This window comes from Panthera uncia, chromosome C2, assembly GCF_023721935.1.
Source record: "Panthera uncia isolate 11264 chromosome C2, Puncia_PCG_1.0, whole genome shotgun sequence".
NCBI lineage: Eukaryota > Metazoa > Chordata > Mammalia > Carnivora > Felidae > Panthera > Panthera uncia.
The window spans coordinates 154,535,670-154,555,995 of NC_064810.1; the positions used below are offsets into that span (position 1 = coordinate 154,535,670).

At 46.0% G+C, this 20,326-nt stretch overlaps 1 protein-coding gene across 5 annotated transcripts in view; it reads left to right on the forward strand.

Annotated features, from left to right (window-relative positions):
• Window positions 1-20,326, forward strand: part of ABHD5 (abhydrolase domain containing 5, lysophosphatidic acid acyltransferase) — a 47,362-nt gene that overhangs the window by 12,267 nt on the left and 14,769 nt on the right. For 4 of the 5 annotated variants that reach the window (XR_007457442.1, XM_049629108.1, XM_049629105.1 and 1 more), the window contains exons 2-6: window positions 555-640; window positions 3,000-3,372; window positions 11,738-11,892; window positions 14,268-14,379; window positions 16,849-17,035. Coding sequence is in view for 4 of the 5 variants with exons in the window: in XM_049629108.1 (XP_049485065.1) it covers window positions 555-640; window positions 3,000-3,372; window positions 11,738-11,892; window positions 14,268-14,379; window positions 16,849-17,035 (913 nt within the window). In the remaining variant the exon portion in view is untranslated. Of the gene's footprint in view, window positions 1-554; window positions 641-2,999; window positions 3,373-11,737; window positions 11,893-14,267; window positions 14,380-16,848; window positions 17,036-17,567; window positions 19,337-20,326 lie in introns of those variants that run through there. The other variant, XM_049629106.1, reaches the window with a different exon arrangement.

Sequence of the window (20,326 nt, forward strand, 5' to 3'; positions counted from 1 at the left end):
TTTTCTCTTTAATCGGGAAGCTCTTCACTTTGGATGTTCCTGGTCAGGAGCTAGCTCTCACTGACTGTCACAGAACTGCTGACGCTTTGTGTTTTCCCAGATTGTTAGGATGAGCTTGTGGTCTGCTGCTGCCAGGCCGGGAGTTAAAGGTTCGTCCTCTCCTTCGTTAGCTACTAGCAAAGCCTGTCTTTTCTCGTGTCCCCACACCTTGCCTTACTGGTCGCCTCAGGCTTGCTTCTGTCCCCCCCTGCCAGATACCTGGGTCATTCTTTTCATCTGCTATTTATTGGAGCCTGAAGCTTCTTCATCGACAGTTAACCAGGTCACTCTAGGCCAGCCATGTCTACCTGTAGGTTCACAGGCTGAAGTTGAATGTCTGCCGCCCGGTACTTTACCACAATGCTTTGTATGTATTAGGTGGGTTGTGCCACAGGTAGACAGCTTCACCGTCGTATGGACGATGAGTTTCCTGTTCTGCTTTTCTTTAGATGTGACAGCTGGGAGTTGAGAAGGGCATTAACATCTCTCTTTGTATTTTGTTTTTGATGCTCTAGGTCAGGATGGCTAACTGGTTGGCTTCCCACCTGGTGCCCTACATCTACATCACACCTTAAAGAAGCTGAAGAGAAAATTTTAAAATGTAAGGTTTTCTTCCTGTAAGTTAACTGAGCTATTTGCTGAACTAGATCTCATAGGTCACACTGCCCAGAAACTGGAGAAAAGGTTCTGTGTGTGGTCTGTTTTTCCCTTTACCATGTTCTTAACAAGTGCAGAAACGCTGGGAAGCAGGGGTTCTCAAACTTTTTGGTCTTGGGTCCCTATTATACTCTTTAAGAAAAAATAATTTTTTAATGTTTATTTTTAAGAGAGACAGCGTGCAAGCAGGGGAGGGGCAGAGGGAGAGGGAGACACAGAATCCGAAGCAGGCTCCAGGCTCTGAGCTGTCAGCACAGAGCCCGACGTGGGGCTTGAACCCACGAATGGTGAGATCATGACCTGAACCGAAGTTGGACGCTGAACCAACTGAGTCACCCAGGCGCCCCCCCTGCTATACTCTTAAATTAATTAAAGGACTTAAATTAGTAAGGACCTTAAGGAGCTTTGTTTATCAGTTATAGCTATCAATGTTTACCAACTAGAAATTAAAATGGAATTATTTGAAATATGTTAATTTATTCATTTTAAAGTAATAGTAAGAAACCTATTACAGATTCATGTTTTCTAAAAATAACTACTTCCCAAGCAGAAATGTAGCGAGAAAAGTAGCATTGTGTGCAAATCTCTTTAACGTTTGGCTTAATATAAGGTTAACTGGATTGTCGGATCTGCTTCTGCATTAAGACTGTTGGTAATCACATCCATGTGATCGCTGGAAACTCCACTGCATACCCATCAAAGAATGAGAGTAAAAAATTAGTTTTGTCATGAAAACAGTTTTGACCTCCTAGATCTCCTGGAAGGGTCTCAGGGACTCCCCAGAGATCCTGACTGTGCCTGATCACATGCTCTAGGTGTTCCAGAACACATGGCCTTGTGTGGTGAAGCACTTACTGGACTGGAACAAGGTAACCTGGTCCAGGCCCAGACCTGCAGTCTGGTGGTGTCAGGACCTTGGACGAGCCACCGTCAGTTTCCCATTTGCTACCTGTAAAATGAAGGGGCAGGATGATCCTTAGAGTTCCTTCTGGTGCTAGTTTCGTAGGATTCCTTAATTCTGCGTTTCAGTGGTGTGGAAACCTGTTTTTAAAATTTCTTACGAGCGCTGAAATTTGCCCAAACCTGCACTGTTGGGGCAGGGCAGTCCTGGTATCTCTGGGTATATACTTCCTGGCAGTGGTGCTTACTGGCTCCCTACTGATTCCCTACCGAGAGAGTCTGGGGGTGCAAAAAGGAATGAGAATCGGGCCCTGGTTCAGTGTCAGATGTGAAAACAAGTGGGGTGAGCTGCCCAGTAGAGGTTACAGCTGGTGTTGACGGGAATACGCAGACATCTGTGTTCAAAATGCTGCCAGGCTTTGCTTTGGTACCGATGCTGGATCGTGTCCTTTTCTAAACCGACGGCATTTCCCCCCATTTGGAGGCCTGGGCTCCATTACTATTCTGAATGAATGCTGAGTTTCCTCTTTACTGCTACTGTGTGGTACAAAACCTGAGATTATTTGTTTGGTTAAAGGGCAGAAACTCCCAGTTCTCTGGTGTTTGTCCACTGCGGGTGAATACGGGCAAGTAAGTGGTATATCTAAAGTGTCAATAATTCAGGTGATAATTTAACATAAAGGAATTTCAAATTGGTTTTGTCTTTAGTCAATTTGGGGGAGATTTAAAGTGTTGAGTCCCACAGCACTGAAGGCAAGTAAGTTTTTATCTACAAAACTGTGATTCTCTGCATTATTGTTGGACTTGAACCAAAACTTCGTGCCAAGACTTCCTGCCATACCCTGTCACCTCTTTTCTACTAAACTTTGAAATGACTTAAGATTCCGGTTATGTGTTTAATACAGATACTGTTAGTCCTTCCCTAAATTCCTGGTCACTTTTTAGGGAAAAATGTTCCTTTTGAGTCTGACTTCAATCTTCAGTGATTAATCTTCCAGTGTTAGACAAATTCAAGGTATTCTTTTGCTATGGTCTGCACAGTTAGAGACCTCCAAACAGTGGGTCCGTGAGCACTAAGTTCCTCTCCAATTCTAGAAGCCTCAGACCCTCATTTGGTAGATGTGAAAAGAAGTCCAAAGAACTAACATGACTTGCCAAAAGACCTCGGCGGCAGGTACTTGAGACTTCCCTGGGATAGATCTTCCCACTTAGATGAGAATTACTTGCTTCAATAAGATGTATGCTTTTTTTTTTTTTTTTTTTGGAATGACCTAATAAAGGCTAAAATCCTATGAATTGATACCAGTCTAGAAGATTATTAATTTCTGATTGCTCTGAGAATACTCCTCTTCTCAGGAGAAGTAGGGAAACTAAGCAGAATTTCTTTTTTATGTTTTCATTAGGTGTCCCCTGCACATACAAGAAAGAACCCGTTTGTATATCGAATGGGAATAAGATATGGACACTGAAGTTCTCTCACAATATTTCAAACAAGACTCCGCTTGTCCTCCTCCATGGTTTTGGAGGAGGTCTTGGACTCTGGGCACTGAATTATGGAGATCTTTGCAACGATAGACCCATCTATGCCTTTGACCTGTTGGGCTTTGGACGAAGTAGCAGGCCCAGGTTTGACAGTGATGCGGAAGAAGTGGAGAATCAGTTTGTGGAATCCATTGAAGAGTGGAGATGTGCCCTGGGATTGGACAAAATGATCTTGCTTGGACACAACCTGGGTGGGTTCTTGGCTGCTGCTTACTCTCTGAAGTACCCCTCAAGGTAAGTGATGGTGACAGAAGAGAGACAGCCAGCTGCTGGTCTCTGCTAGCCTGCCTGTCTTTGGTGGCTGTTGGTGTTTGAGCCTTTCAAGACAGATTCTCTTACAGGATCCTTGAGACCAAATAGGCACAACCAGTGGCCAGTTTAGTGACTGAAATATTGATGTCAGTGTTTTCTTGTTACACTTGCTAAACATTGGTAGAAGGCTTGAGGAAAGGACTTTCTGTTTGCCAAACTTGAGAGTGTCTACAATTTAAACCACAAGTAAGAATTGTTTCAGGGGTGGGGTGCCTGGGTGGCTCAGTTGGTTAAGTGTCCAACTCTTGATTTTGGCTCAGGTCATGATTGCATGGTTTGTGAGTTCAAAGTCCCACATCAGGCTGTGCACTGTAGTGCAGAGCCTGCTTGGGATTCTTTGTTTCCCTCTCTCTCTCTGCCCCTCCCCTGCTCATGATCTCATGATGTCTCTCTCTCTCTCTCTCTCTCTCTCTCTCTCTCTCTCTCTCTCTCAAAAATAAATAAATGTTAAAAAAAAAAAAAACAGAATTCTTTTAGTGGTATTGTTTATTGTTATTGTTATCATTAGATCTCTGGGCCCAACAGGCTTTTACTAACCTTTTTCAGGTTATAATAAAGTGTAACAGGAACCCAAAGGTGAGAAATTAGAAGTCCTGGGGGCCAATGTTATTTTTTGGTTTAGAGCAAATCCTTCAGCCTGGAAGCTTCAGTTTTCTCACCTGTAAACTACAGAAAATATATCTGCATAGTGTATCTGACAGGGTTTTTATTATCTGTGCCCTACCTTTATTGTTACAGATTCGTTTTTCAGAGTCATTTTGAATTAATGACTTGAATTTTGCTTCAGAATCTTTGTACTTCTGCTTTCTTTGTTTACCTTATTTTCTTGTGCTATTTCCTATTTGTTTCAGCTCTGAGTGAAGGTCACATTTGAGTGCTGAGAAAATAGAAGAAAAGCTTTTTTTTTCCTTATCATTCGGAAAGAGACAAAAAAAATCAACATTCTTATGTTGCCAGTGCATTTTCTCATTGGACTAATTTTTAAATCCAGAATTGCAGCCAACTTTGACAGTGAGGTCTGTGAAGGAAACCTCGGATGATGGTCGTTTGTTTTCAGATGGCATGCACGCACCTGTGAGGCCGCCCCGTCACGTGACCTCAGGTGTGCCGTCGACACTTGGAAGCGTGGGGCAGCAGCCCTGCGTCCCTGAGGTTTTCTTCCCTCAGGCAGTGGCTTTTTCTGTACACGTTCTTTGTCTCAACTTCAGCTTTAACACTTTCTGCCCTTTGGAGAGTTTGTAGTCCTGGGTGTGCTAGCCGGTTGTAGTCTTGTCAGATGACAGACCCCTTCTTCCAAAAAAAGCCAGCAAATTTTCTGTTTCTAGTTGGCTTTTGGAATTTACTATCTTCTACTGTGTCCTACTCGTAGTGGAAAGTAAGAGAAGGAAGTGGATACTTTTCAGGCGTAAGATAACAGGGGACTCTTTGCAGCGGGGCTGGGCTTCCTTTGTTTCTCATCAGGGGTTTATTATGTTTCTCTTGTGGTATTTATTCTTTGGCGCCGTGATACAGGACTATGTGGGCTAGACCCTGGCCGTGAATCCTGGCCCTTCATGGCTATTTACCATTTAGGTCAGTTGGTGAGAGTTTCATTTGCAGTTACGAAGTACTCCGAAGAAATCAGTGATTCAAAAGAGAATGAGCACTTTGTTTTTATTTGTTTATTTATTTATTTAAATTTTAATTAGTTAACATACAGTGAAATACTGGTTTCAGGGATAGACTTCAGTGATTCTTCACTTACATGCAACACCCAGTGAAGAATGAGCACCTTCAAACTTTCTATGAAAGAGAAAGAACAGCAACATACTTTGAATGGCATGGTGGGCAGCACAAGTCTCTGAAAGCAAGCCAGTGGTTCCTGCAGTGGGCCGCAGTTTAGAAAATGCGTTTTGAATGCTTGTGCCTAATGCTAGAAATAAAACTAAAGAAATGTGTCGGGACCGAGAACCACCAAGAGAATGCTTGAAATAATTAGCATGTTTAAATCGAGCGATTGCGACCCAGTATTTGAGAAGAAGTCTATAGACCATGTTGGCTATTCAAGCCTATATTCTTACCTGTATTACTTACATTATTAAACAGAAGTTAATTTCGAAATAGTGAGGTCCTCTGGATTTTCAGATATCCCAAATCATGCATGACATTCAGTCGGACCACTGTGGTTGGGCACATGGTGGTGCCCAGTGTTAAGTTCATGAAACAAGGAGGCCGTCAGACTGAGGTGGCTGTGATGCTCTCGTGGCCTACGTAAGCAGATTACAATCCAAACCTGTAATTGCCTCAAGGTTATGGAATTGAAGCCTAAAAACAACCAATCACAAATAGCCAACTTGGTTTTAACCTACAGCCAGTCAGATAATTTCTTAGCTTCCACGCATTCTCTACATAAGTCTTTGCCCCGCTCCTTTTGCTGGAGCGTATCTAACCACTCACTGCCACATTCACATTTTTGCTCAAATAAACTCTGGACGTTTTCAATATGCCTGCTTTATCTTTTAACAGTATTAACTGAGTATGGAACTACCTACTCTCAATGTCTCTTACCCAGCTTTCACTTGATCCAGCTCTTTGAAAAGATTTTCATTTTTTTTTAGAGCAGTTTTAGGTTTACCACCACATTGAGAGGGAGGTACAGACATTTCCTGTATAATTCCTGCCTCTACACTACACATAGCCCTTCCCACAGGTACCATTTTTTTATTGTGCTGTCATGAGATTAAATCTTTGAGGGCCACCCTGGTGCCTCAGTCGGTTGAGCATCCAACTTTGGCTCAAGTCATGATCTCACGATGTGAGCCAATGATTTGAGCCCCATATTGGCTCACTACCGTCCGCGCACAGCCCCGTCTGGCTATTCTGTCCCCCTCTCTCTCGGCCCCTCCCCCGTGTTCTCATGTTCTCTCTCTCTCTTCGCTCGCTGTCTCTCAAAAATGAATAAACATTAAAATATATAAATCTTTGCTTTTCAGGAAGATTTTGCAGGGAGGGGGTTGAGAAGAAGGAAAAAATGATCTAGTTGAGATCAGATGAGATGCACATAATTTCCTTCACTCACTGTGCATCTTTTCTTGTGTCTCTGTTTTTTCTCCTAATGGACTCTGAGAGAGTTACCTTTTTCTTTGTTTCCTCCAGTATAACAAATACAATCTTTCTTTTTCTTTCTGAAGTAAAACAATTTTTTTCTACACGTGCAGGAACAAACCCAAAGACAACAGTCCATACCTATTTCTGTTCTCATCTTTTATGGGTAGCCCCATTCTTCCTTTTTTATTTTTATAGGGCAGTTTGAGGTACAGAATGAAAGTGCATAGTTTACTAGTTTAATGTACTTGTTTAGGAAGCGTTCTTTTGCTAGAGAACAGATAAAACCCGATCCATTTCTTTCCCTAATTTTTGCTTCATTCAGTCAACATAAGATGCTTCATGTCGATGAGCAGCAGAGTGTCTCTGTCCATAAAAGTTGTTTTGTGGCCTAACTTGTGGCGGCAGTCACGTATTTTCCCAATTCTTAATAAAATGGTTGAAAACTGAGCGTTCAGCGGTTGTGATGCTTTATGTAGAAAAGCACCTGGATGATTCCTCCACTGAAATACTGGTAATGAATGAAATACTTTAACATTACATTCCAGCAGGTTGGTTGTGTTTAAAGAATGTTTTTTATATAAGTTTTTTTATGTTTATTTTTGTTTTTTTTTTTCAACGTTTATTTATTTTTGGGACAGAGAGAGACAGAGCATGAACGGGGGAGGGGAGAGAGAGAGGGAGACACAGAATCGGAAACAGGCTCCAGGCTCTGAGCCATCAGCCCAGAGCCTGACGCGGGGCTCGAACTCACGGACCGCGAGATCGTGACCTGGCTGAAGTCGGACGCTTAACCGACTGCGCCACCCAGGCGCCCCTGTTTATTTTTGAAAGAGAGAGACAGAGCATGAGCTGGCGAGGGGCAGAGAGAGAGGGAGACTAAAGCAGGCTCCAGGCTCTGAGCCGTCAGCACAGAGCCCGACGCGGGGCTTGAACTCAAATACCGTGAGATCACGACCTGAGCTGAAGTCGGATGCTTAGCCGACTGAGCCACCCAGGCGCCCCTAACGAATGTTGAGAGACTGTATGTTTTTAGAAGGCTTAAGATGTGCTGGAGAAGAGGTACAACTTAACCTGCTGAGGGGTGTGAAGGGGGTGGGCAGGTCCGTGGGAGCTCTCGAGGAGAACCTGGCCCAGTATGACACCTGAAGAAGTGCAGTGTAAGCTGAGGTTGAGTCTCAAGGGGAGAGCATTCTAGGCAGTGGGGAAAGAAATTGCTAGGTGGACAGCTTGGGCCCTTCTGGAAAGGCCATGTGGCTGGTGAGCAGCGCGGTTACAAACTGGTGTGTAGGTTTCTTTAAATGGGGGCACAATCACTATGTCCCATCCCCCAAATGAGCTTCGTTCATCTCGGTTCGCTTACCACGATGTGTATGAGAGATGCCATCGTCGTTCCATTTGTAGGTTGATGTGCTGTGTCGCAAACAGTAGGGCCACTCGCGGTGTGAGGCGTCACGGGCTGCCATCCCACTACCTTCCTCTTCAGGCTGTGTGATCCCCCGTAAGGTGGGCGTGGGAGAGCGTCGAGTGAGCCAAGCGCACTACGCCATAAACACCTTGTCATAAACTACGGAAAAGGCCCGTGTGGAAACTTACTGATTTAGGAAGTGTTTGGCCAAGAGAATAGATACAGTAGAAAAGGTTACGACGGGTCCTTTCTTCTGCACGGAATGACCTTCAGGTCTTCTGACCTGCAGCCTTGCCTGGCTCTGTCTCCTGACGGTACAGAGACAGGCTGAGCATTTTCCTGCCAGCCCCACTTGAGAAGAGAGGCTCCTCTACTTGGCCTGAAGTCGGGGGTCTTTCGTGCGTTGTTCTCGGAGCTGCTGCCTTGTCCCTCAGAGGCGGGAGCCGGCGGGAAGTGCCTTGGGGCTGGCCTTGGGGCCGAGGGTTCTTCCTCTGGCTTTCCCTGCTCCTTTCCTTCTTCTGTAAGTAGGTCCTTTGGTTCCCTTGTGCTCTTTGGTTCTAGGCCTGATTGTCTTCTTGTATCATTTCTGGCTGGTGGCTGACCTTAAAGTCCATGAGAGTCAGGTTTATATAAAATACCCTTGTTGGCATTCAGACTCCCTCCTCCCCGCCTGTCGGAGCAGAGGTCATCCCCTGCTCTGCCCTTGGGCTGTAATGTGCTCACCATCTTCAAATTCGAGACCTACTCCGGTGGCCAATTTGAAGAATGCCTCTTCAAGCGTTTCGAAACGGATAGGCTCTTCTCTCCTTCCTGCTCTGCCAGTTCTTTTCCTGTCGTTTGAATCAGTCTCTCTTTCTTGGCGAAGGAGTCTGATAGCGTGACTCACGTATGCCATCTTGCCAGACTCATTCCTTAATCCTGGATGTGAACCAGCAATCCCGTCAGGCTGTCCTCTGTGGACTATCAGAGGGTTGGGTCGACATTACTGTAAGTTTAGATACACATTTAAACCCAATAACTTCTGTCAGGCAAGGAGGTAATCTTGTCACCAGCAGAGCCGGTGAGAAGGTAGCCTGGGAACTCGGACTGGTGCGAGGTTGTAATAACCTGTGGTCAGGCTTTCTTGAAGACTCAAAGTTCAGTGCCTCACTGCGCACGTGGTTCTGGCCACTGTCTTCTCACGCCCCCTACAAAAAGTCTTCTCTACTAGCCTTCCCAGTTTTGCTGCTATAACTGGATAACATTTCCTGGACATTTATTAACAGCCGCAACCTAAGTGCTCTGATGGTCTGTCTCATTTAGAAGTCTTCTAACCAGAAATAAGCAAGTTCTTTTCTGAGGCATTTTACATCGAGTGGAGGCAGATGATCTGTAACTCCAGGTTAGACGTTTTGGCAGTGCTTTTAAAAAGTTGTTTTCAAGCTTTTTTGACAATACTCTCTCACTAAGAATCGTATGTGTGTCTGAGATAAAAGTTCCATGGAATGGTACTCACACTTGTTAAATATTTTTCTGTTCCAAACCGTGCAATTAAAAAGACCAGCTGGCTGACTCCCACTAATGGGTAGTGGCCTGCAAGGCTAATATAAGAAATAATAGTGACCAAAACAATCCAGACTTGCACTAAGTGCTGTGCTTACTTTATGGGTATAGTTAGTAAAATTTCTATATACTTACATGCTTTCCTTTCTGAGTGGAAACATGGAACAACCTAATACTCCAGATGTTTACTGAGCGTCTGCTGTGTGCTAAGCACCATGCTAGGCTGAAGACACAAGACTGAACAATTGTTGGGTCAATTCACTCCCTTCAAAAAAAAAAGAAAGTTAGCCTTCTCTAGTGTGTGTACTTTACATAATTTGTTAAACTGGCATTTTTATCTACGGATGCTGTTTTGAAGATCTGTATGAAACCAGGCAAGCCAAAACTAAGGCAGAAACAAGGCAGTCACTTAGCTAGAGATAGACCGGACCTGACCTCCCTCACAGTTTCCTTTGTCCTCCCCCTTCTTGGCTCAGCAGATCAGTACGAGCCTAGAATAGACGGGGCAGGACCCCCAAAGAAATTCATAACAAAGTTTAATTTACCTTAAAGTTTTTAAGGTAAAATATGTGTTAACAAAGAGTTCATTTTTCTCTTCAGGAGCCGAGTCATAGTGAATACTACGAGCTGTTTCCTAATGGGAATCTCTGCTGCTTTCGACTGGGTGACTGTGTCATTAATTCCACTGAAACCTCTGGCATGCCTGCCTCTCCCCGCCCCTCAGGTCTCACTGTGGGCTGTAATAAGGAATTTAGGAGGAAGTCCATTATCAGTTAGCCTCTGCCGTTAAAAAAAAAGCAAACAAACTCCTTTTCATCCCCTTCCCATACGCCAGTAGAAAATAGTCTCATGAAGTATATGGAAATCTCACTTATTACACATCTCCACACAAGATTGGTAGCTACACTCTACAAATCTTTTCAGTGCTCGAAATCTGGTATTTCAGGGTTAGGACTGGCCTAGAGTTGATACAAGTTAAGCTTTACCTTTACTTATATGTCATCTTATGTTGCTTGGCCTGTTCTTGGGGGAGAGAGAGAACCTTCTGCTCTATGGCCTGTTGGCACGGTTTAGTTTACTGCAATCGGGAAATGGGGGTTTATCCCTGCTTCCGCATTAAGTAGCCGTATGTCCCGGCGCAGGTCACACAGTGCACCTCAGTTTCCTTCTCATCTGTGAGATGAAACATTGGGCTGCGTGTTCTCAAGGGCCCTTGGAGCTCTGTGCTCTGGGTCCGTCCTCTAAAGCTTTGTATTTGAGAAAATGCAGTCAAAGCAAAGGACTCCTTATCAACTCATCTTTCTCTGTGGTGGCAAAAACAATAAAACATTTTACATTGGGAATAGTAGCCATCTGTGCCCATGTTCTGGCTTCATTACCTTTCTGTTTCAGTCATGACTTAGGGAAGGGACGTAGGAATCATTGTCCATTTGTCCTTGGGATGTTTTTGCTGGCATTTTTTGGCTGTTTTGGTTATCGCTGAATATCACGTGAGTCATGAGGACCTTTGTGCCCTGTTCAGGATCTTTATGGCCTATGACACCGGATGCGGGCACGTGGGAGTACTGCTGGTAATTCTGGTCCTCCCTCGTCAGGAGGAGGTTTCATAAGATGGAACAATTAGAACTGTTAGTGATAGGAAAGGATTTTATGTGAGATTGGGCTGAGAATTTTCTATGTCTTTGGTCATTAAAGAAGAAAATTAGGAAAGGGTTAGGAACAGAATCTGTTCTCAGTGTATTGTGATCTCATGGGTAGGGCAGATGTGCTCATGCTTACCAGACTAGGGGAGATTTCAGCCCATTGTCTGTGTTTATGGAAAGTTTATTTAAAAGTCTTTTTGAACCCACCTTAAGTGCTAATTAATGCCTCTTAAATTTTTAGAATGACTGCTTCACAGGAGATCTCTGTTGTTGGTATCTGAAGCTATTTGACGAGGGTAATATTGATCTTCAGTCATTTCTACAGTGTCAGCCACTGTTGTGACGCTACTCTTGTTGTAGCCTTTATTATCCACGTTTACCTCCAGGAAAAAGGAAGCCCTCTTCCTCCCGTAAACCTCTCAGCTCCTATCACATCTGAAAGTTTACACGCAATAAGATCATGATGTGACTGGTCAGCCATTAGTCTTGTCTTTAGTATGAAAGTTTTTGAGGTGGTTGATTCTACCTTTGCTTTATAAACTATGTTAATTCTTTAGAGTCCTGGGGTGAGATTGCCAAATGAAATTGTTTCTGTTCTTCCTCCCTACAGGGTTAATCATCTCATTTTAGTGGAGCCTTGGGGTTTTCCTGAGCGGCCGGACCTTGCCGATCAAGACAGGCCAATCCCAGTGTGGATCAGAGCCTTGGGAGCAGCACTGACTCCCTTTAACCCTTTGGCTGGCCTCAGGATTGCAGGCCCCTTTGGTGAGTGCTTACATCCGTATCTTAGGAAAGCTATGTGTTTATATATTGGTAGTAGAGGAGTATTTACTGATCGCCACTGTTGGTCAGAACCTTAAAAACAGACTGAATCTTTTTCTCCTCCTCTGAATTACTAATTTACTAAATTACTTTTTTTCCTCCTTCTCTAAAAAGTACCAGTCCTTTCATAAAGATAATGAAACTGGATCTTCTCAAAGAGGAGATTTATAGATAGATAGGTAGGTAGATAGATTTATATATATAACATACTGTAAACATTACAGGTAATTAGCAGAACTGAGAAGGCAGGAAATGCCGCAGGTGAGCTAGCCCAGGGCACGAGGAGAAGAAGTGAAGCTTGTTGACCTGTTGGGGATATTAGAGAGGCTTTGGCTAGTTGGCAATACGCAGCTGGCAGATCACAAAGCCTGACTTGATTGACCATGGGGCAACTGGGTATGGCCAGATTCCCTAATTGCCCCATAATGTCAGAGTGTTAAGAAGATAAAATCACCCTTTTCCACCTGAGGTTCTGGGGACTCGTGATCTGTGTTTCTGGTCATATTTTGAAATACAGGGGTTAGTCTCTGATTTAGAGCTGATTCCACCCTCAGCTCCTCTGTCTCCACCCCAAAGCCAAGGGAATTAATTGCCTTTCCTCTTTGACCCGATGGCGATGGTCTGGACCTCTGCTCCCCTCTCATCGCTTGTATCCGTGAGGAGTGCTGGTAGCCGCAAGTAGCTGAACACCGAAGTGGTCTGAACCACAGGGCCTTTCGTTGTTCCCGTAGCAAGCAGGCTGGAGGCAGGTGGTCCGAATTTGTTGTACTAGCTGGCTCGTTGACGTTGGCCTTGGGGCCTGCAGCTGTGATTCCTGACCTTTTTTCCTCACGTTGTTTGGCTGCTATGGCGGGAAGCCTCATCTCACGAAGCAGCGCTCTGAGCAAGAAGAAAGGAAAGAGTGGAGAATGGCCTTCTCCCCATGATGCTCTTGGTCAGGGAAGAAAGTTTCCTTGGAAGGCCCCAGCAGGCCTCCCCATACGGCTCTGCCCACCCCTGGTTCTTGCACTGGCAAGGAACAATACGTATCTGTGGCTGATCGATCATGATTTGCTGCCAGGGGCTGGAGTGAGGGGCCCACTTACCTGGGCATGTTGCTGCCTAACTCACAGACAAGAGTCAGCTTCTGTCAGCAAGACGAGAGGAGAGGGATGGGGGAGGGTGTGGAAATAACTGCTGCAGAGGCGGCTGTAGATTCTGCTCCCCTCTTCCTAAGTATTAGGCCCCTCTTTGCCCTATGCCCCTTTGGGATAGGGAGAACCACGGAACTGCACAGGGTTTGGGTTGGTGACCACAGCACTCTTCCTCAGCGCTCTGACAGATAGTCTTTGTGCCCCACCCACAACCCTTTCACCGTCCCCCCCCCCCCCCCCAGTAGTACAGAGCCACTCCTCTTAGGTGTCCGGTCCTCCTTTGATGGACTATTCAAAACTGTATTTAGTCTGTACAGTCCTGAAATACAAGTGGATTATGCTTGATCACAGTTCCACATGTAGCAAGTGTGGGAAGAGTAAAGTATGAAAAGAAACTAGGAGACAGTAGTTGGGGAGGGAGGGGGGCTCCTTAGGAGTGGCCCCTCCCGCCATGCCCTCTGTCTGCCACTGTTGCTGCACATGGTCGGGGTGGGGGGGTCATGTAGAATATCAACCACATCATCAGAATTCTCCACCGAGCTGTAAAATTCCTTCAGAGGTGGGAAGGAGGGCCGGTGAAGAAGACCTTGCTAGAATGATGGGCGGTGACAGCAGAAAGGGAAACTGGCTAGCCCCTGGGGCCCCAGTAGGGGCAATAGGGACCAGATGGAAGCTTCTGCCCTTCATCCTTTTTCCTCTGGGGGCCTTGGCCCTACTTCTCACCTCAGGAGTGGATGGCCTTAGCCGGGAGGATTGGAAGTGTCCAAAATCCCGCAGAGACTCGGCTCATTTTTCCACAGAAAGACTTGTATATCCCACTTTGTTTATTTAGAGGCTAATGTGTTACAATTGCGGGAGAACTAACGATTAATAAATTAACTTAAGCCATGTTTAATGGAATTTATTTTCCTATGAAGACAAGTCTTAGAAAGTTAACTTGTACGTTTTGAGCTCCTGAAACACACCTGTAAGTCAATGTAGAATACTCTTTACTCCTTATTTTAATGCTTAGGGAACCTGAGGAGAGCAGCTACTAGGCCCTGTGCTCTTTTCCACCTAAAATATACACTTTAACACATGTGGCTGTGTCTGCGTGTAACGCCCGTTCTGGGAGCAAACACAAAGCCTCTCTCTGTTAGTCGGCCAGTTGACTGTAACTCAAAACGTTCACTTCCCGTTACATAGGCTTAAGTCTCGTGCAGCGTTTAAGGCCTGACTTCAAGCGGAAGTATTCTTCAATGTTTGACGATGACACTGTGACAGAGTACATCTACCACTGCAACGTGCAGACTCCAAGGTACGGGTTAGGGTTCCAGTTTACCGTGTCGGCGTTTGACACATTCCTTCTTTGAAAGCATGCGAGTAGTCGAGACTTTTATCAGTACTTAAATGACGGATGCTTGTTAACGTACCCCCTGCTCGTGGGATGTCTGCTACGCAAAACTGTCCCGGGTTCCGCTGGGAGATGAGGCAGCAGTGTGTGCTGTCTCCCTGCACAGTGTCCTGGGTAAGCCGAGGGGGCCGTGGTCCTGGGCACCTGCAGGAGGGGGTCGGAGGTGGGAGATAAAGCAGCATTGCAGATAAAACCGCGTTTCTGAACCGAGTCTGCATGTTCCGCGAGAAAAGGGCTGCCAGATTAAACAAAAGGAAATAGTTGGCGACACCACGGATCTTTTTGGAGACTTTTGCTCTGCCAAAGGGCATTTGGTCTCACAAACTTCACAAACGCCCGGGAGATGCCCTGCAGCGTGGTTCCAGGTCACGTGATGACAACGCTCCTCTTTTGCTGAGCACTTTTTTAATGACCCTGGGCCGGCGGGAGAAGCTCTGCTCCAGTGGGTGAGGAATACCTGAGGGCTGGGAGACAGGGAGGGAGTTGTACAGGCGTTTTGTCAGTGAGTAGAAGAGGGGAGACACCACAGGGAGCAAGAGGGCCAAACAAAGGTGTTTCTTTCTTGTTTTTAAATATGACTTAGAGATGTTAGGTGCAAGGCACCAGTGGACAGAACAGCCTGAAGATAGTGGGGAGCTAGGAGGAGCCTGGAAGACAGGGCCGCGGAGTTGTAGGGAGAGGGTCAAGCACACGGCAGGCCGAGGAGAGCCCCGGTTCTCCTGCCTCATGGCATACCAGACTTGCTGGGGGCAGGGCGGGGGGGGGGGGGACTGTCAAAAGTGTGACCCCTGAACTCTCTGTTTCTAAGACTGATTCGGTGGGCGGGGCTGCATGTTAAATCCTTCAGATGACTCCAGTGTGGGTGGGTCACGGGCCACACTTCGGAACCTGCAGGTGGTACCCCAGCCTTCCGAGGTTCCGACTTGGGTGACACGCCGAGAGGCCAGGTGCAGAGGCAGCCTCCCTCGCTTTTGGCTGAGAACGCGCACGCCTGCTTAGTTAAGGGGCGAGGCCGTGGCCACTGTTGTGCTGAAGTCTGAGTCTTGTTAGTAAAGTGGGTTAGAGCTCCTCTGCCAGGAGTGAGGGAGGCTGGGAGGTTTGGGGTCCCGAAGAGATTGACGACTTTGTGACTCACTGGGCCGTGGGGTCTGGCAGATTAGGACGGCACCCTGTACAGAGTCGTCCAGCAGTTTTTAGCGGCCAGTCCCAGGTACCTCACCTGTTTTCCCGCGTGGTCTCCCTGCTTTCCTGTCCCCCTACGTTTCGTGACTGCGTGTGCCGGCACGGTGCCAGTTCGCTGTCTTTCTTACGGTGGAACTTGGATTCTTCACAACAGGCAGTTCAGAGCTCTGCCTAGTACTGCAAGGAAACCGAAGTGACAGCTGAGCGGATCCGTCCTGGGAGTTTGCAGAGTGTGCTGTGTTCTTTTGTGTGACGGGCGGTCAGGTGTGGCCACAAGAGAAGACACAGGCTCAAGAAAGCAAAGTTTGTTATACTCACAGGACCTAGAAAGGGGTCACTGAATGCCACGAGGCGGGACAGGGAAGCACGAGACTTTGGTCACGTGGCAGAAAACAAGCGTGAAGGGAAAGTGAGGCCAGAACTTTTATTGGGTCCTTCAGGAGAGGCAAGGCCGGGCGCGGCAGACGGTTTAGGACCAGCTAGTGGACCGGCTTCGGTAGGCTCTGAGATCCGGGGCTTGGTCACTCGTTGCCTGGTGCCCGGCCCTGGACGACTGAGGCAGAGGGACGCTGCCTCCTGGGTGGTGGGCAGGACGGAAGAGGCGTGGCACTGCTGGACTGCTAGCTGGCAGGTGACCGGCGTGGTCCCGGGTGAGCCCTTCGCCGTCTCTGAGAATGGGCTGCTCCAGGAGGCGGCCTCTCCCTTGCCAGAAAGGGCTTTTTAAACAGCAAATGTCATGATATGCAGGAAAGAAAAAATGTAAACACACAAGGAATACTCAATCTGCATTTCTTCTCATCTTGGTATCTTTACTATTGCAGGTAAAAAGTTGGTGCCGTGCACGTGTTGGAAAGCTATGTTCTACATTTCAAAATGAGTTACAGTGAAGAAAACATGTTAACTCTCCCCATAGGGAATTGAATAATTTAATGATCGGGAACTAGGGTTGCATGTTTGATTTAGAAGAGGGTGACTTTTAATCAGCTGGAGTTGAGAAAATCTTGTTTATCTAACAAAAGCGTGTACCTTCTGTGGGGTTTGTTTCTTACGCTTTCTAGTGCGTCATTTTCTGTTTAAACTGAGGTTTTTCTTCGGGAGAAGTTAAATATGAGCGTTTTGATAGAGACGGTGGGAGTGCGATGCATGCTCCTCCCCCGAAGTCACATGTATGTTGTTTTCCTTTTCCTTAAGTGGTGAGACAGCGTTCAAAAATATGACCATTCCCTACGGATGGGCAAAAAGGCCAATGCTCCAGCGAATTGGCAAAATGCACCCTGACATTCCGGTTTCGGTGATCTATGGCGCCCGATCCTGCATAGATGGCAATTCCGGCACCAGCATCCAGTCCTTGCGACCACATTCGTACGTGAAGACGATAGTAAGTGTGGGGTCAGTCTGGGCTTCCAGTTGCAGGTGCAGCCTGCTCCGTCGTGTCGGCCTGCGGGGAGATTCCGCATCATCCCCGAGCGTTCAGAGCCTCCGTCAGGACCTGATGCCACGTGTGACGACGGACAGGGCTTGACTCGCACACCTGTCCAGGCCAGCCTTGCCTGTCCCTAGAGCTGTGGCATCTCCCACGCGGGAGAAGGACACTCCAGTGGCCCCTGAGCAGCTCCCCCCTCACAAGGCAGCATGTTCTCCCTCGGTTCACTTGATCTGCTGGCGCGGGTCAATTTAGAATGGCTCTCTGCATGTAAACTTGTAGTAAGGTCCAATAGATCTTTCCCTTGGTTCTCAGATTCTTTAGTTGATGGAGATACATAAAAGTTACTGCAGATCAGTGTTGCTCATCCCCTTACGTTTTATTTCTGTGTAGCTGTTGTCACTTTCATTGCTAGGTGCCTTGTTTATGTCCTCGTGTTTTTTTAAATGCTTTTGCTCACCGACCTCCTGACGCCTTCCTTTCCCAGGCCATTCTCGGGGCGGGGCATTATGTGTATGCAGATCAACCGGAAGACTTCAACCAGAAGGTCAAGGAGATCTGTGAGACCGTCGACTGAGCATACTGGCGGGGACGTGGGGCAGCCTGCGGACTGATACGGTGCCTCCGCGATAGTGCACAGTGCACCCTGCAGAGTAAGGACTACAGCAAAAGACCAAGCGGTCTTGTCGACTGTCCTTCGCACACACTTTCTTTGTGAAGTTGCCTGCACATTTAACTCAGTTAGTGCCTTCTAGAAGAATGGCTTTCCTTTCTCCTACACAAAATCAAACTATTCAAGAGTCTCCAAATCTAATAGCTTTAATAAAAGGTTATCTGTCCCTCTGCTGTACTGAAAGATTGTCACTTTTCAACTGAAATAGTACTACTTTCTGTGTAACTTTGTTGTGTCCAGTACTTTTTATATTTCAGTCTATTTTGCCAATTAAACAAGTGACTACTGGGTCTATAACTTTATATACTGGAAAGGTGCACTTTATTTTCTTTGCTTGTATTTACCATGTCTAATGACTGATCTAGGTCATCACGATGTTGTGTAAAATTTATCACTTGTTTGGAATCCTCCGCTTTGTTTTCGAAGTGGAGTGCTGATGAAACGGCATTTTGGTTTAAAAAGGTGGGAGTTGATCACCAGCATTAATTTCTGTGCTTTTCCTCTGTTCTCTATTTAAGGCTGCAAAGCCATGGTCAACATTTTAAATGTGGCTCATCCTGATGTATCTCAACAACATAATTCCTTGACATCTTTTATATCTGGTATAATTGTGTACTTCCAGGGAAACACGACATTAATACTTACGCGATTTAAGGACTGCACAGCCCTAACTAGACATCTGTCCTACTTCCCCCGTCAACACTCTTTTCTAGGAGCCAGCTGCAGCAGAAGGAACAGACTTCCTTCTGAGGGGATGTTAAGACTGTTACCTTTCAGTAAGCCATCATGTATTGTCGTTAAGCTCGAACTCTCGTCGATGGGTGCTGAAACGGGATTACGTTTCAACCACTGAAATAGACAAATAGGTGGTGCTCTTATGTCTCAAGGCACCAGAAGGGAGATGGCACTAGGTGGTTGGTTTTCATTTGCGAGGTTTGTGTTGATGAAATGACACACATACTTGAAGTTATATTATGAAAACTGTATAAGGTTGATGGAACTCTTTGACCATAACTGCCATCAAGTATAACACTTTGTTGCTGTTTTAAAACGAGGAAAACTTTGAAACTGTGAAAATTACCGTGTGGTAACTGGCTGCTGAGAAGACGCTCCAAAAGAGGAACAGGATTGTGAGCAACGAGGCATCTTTGCCTTACGTTCCAGTAACATTGCTTGTCTGGGAGAAAGGTGGTTATATAAATAAAAACGGTGAACTAGAGCAAAGAAAGGTTTAATGGTGTTGACTGTTACCTTTTTTAAATGGTTGATTAGGAAATCTACAGTTAAGAAACATAAGGTTGTATCATGTTGATTAACTGCCAGAAAGACCGAATGTTCTGTTTTCAACCATACCTTCCCTACTAAGGAAAAGGCAAATTGTACTGTAGCACAACAGATAGTTCCCAGCGAACAGTTCGTCTCACTTGGCACCTAAACTAGGTTACGGCCAAAGGTAACACGAGAGCCCAGGCACGCTGCCCGAGTTCTCTGCCTGACGAACAAAAGTAGTCCGTACTTTGCAGTCAGTGTCTTTGAGGACTAGCTCCAAAACCTTTAAGTGGTACAAGTAATTTGGGGACCGTTTTTGCATTTTTGACACGCTCTGCAGTCTCTCTTAATTGGGCAAATGACAGTTTTCACTGGTACAGGAGGATTTCTGTGAAGGAAACTTGGTCCCAACCCTTGGAGGGAAGCTACTAGTTCACTTAGTAAGTGGAGTTTCTGGCCACGACATGCCAGGTGATTCGGGGAAAAGATGTACCCAGATGTCAGGTGGAACTTATTTTCCTGCTAACTGATTTTGCTTTATTTGAAAAATATTGTCAGCCTTCTTAAAAGTTGAATCTTCCCTTAGGTTGTACAACGTGTAACCTTGTGAAAATTGAGCTAGCAGAGACGGTCACGGTCCTCAAAATTCCTGAGAATACTGTGGGTGCTAAATGTTTTCCTAAAAAAATTCTATTACGGTATTTGATCTTTGCTAAATTATGCACAGTGTACTTTAACTGGATTTTACAGAATAAATTTTACTGTGATAGTTGCACAAAGCTGCTGTATTTTTCTTGGGTTTTTGGTGTGGCCCGGTCTGTTTACACGAGTTACCGTAGGACCATGGATCCAGTGGGTGTGCGGGAAGTAACACTGGTGGGCGTTGGGAGGGAAGGCTGCTGTGCGGGACTCCGACGGCCACGCACGGCTGTTCCTGGCTTAGTGCCTCCCTTAGTGGGATGTCCGCTTCCTTCTAAAACGAATTTTCAAAACAAAGTTTTCCTAGAGTTGGTTTCAGAATATTATTTAGAAAACACTTTTGAAACGTCTCTATATATGGGGCACCTGGGTGGCTCAGTCGGCTAAGCATCCGACTTTGGCTCAGGTCATGATCTTGCAGGTCGTGAGTTCGAGCCCCACGTCGGGCTCTGCACTGACAGCTCAGAGCCTGGAGCTGCTTCGGATTCTGTGTCTCCCTCTCTCTCTGCCCCTCCCCCACTCATGCTCTGTCTCTCTCTGTCTCAAAAATAAACACTAGAAAAAAAAAAGAGTGGACTGAAATGAGAAATGCATAAAGATGCACG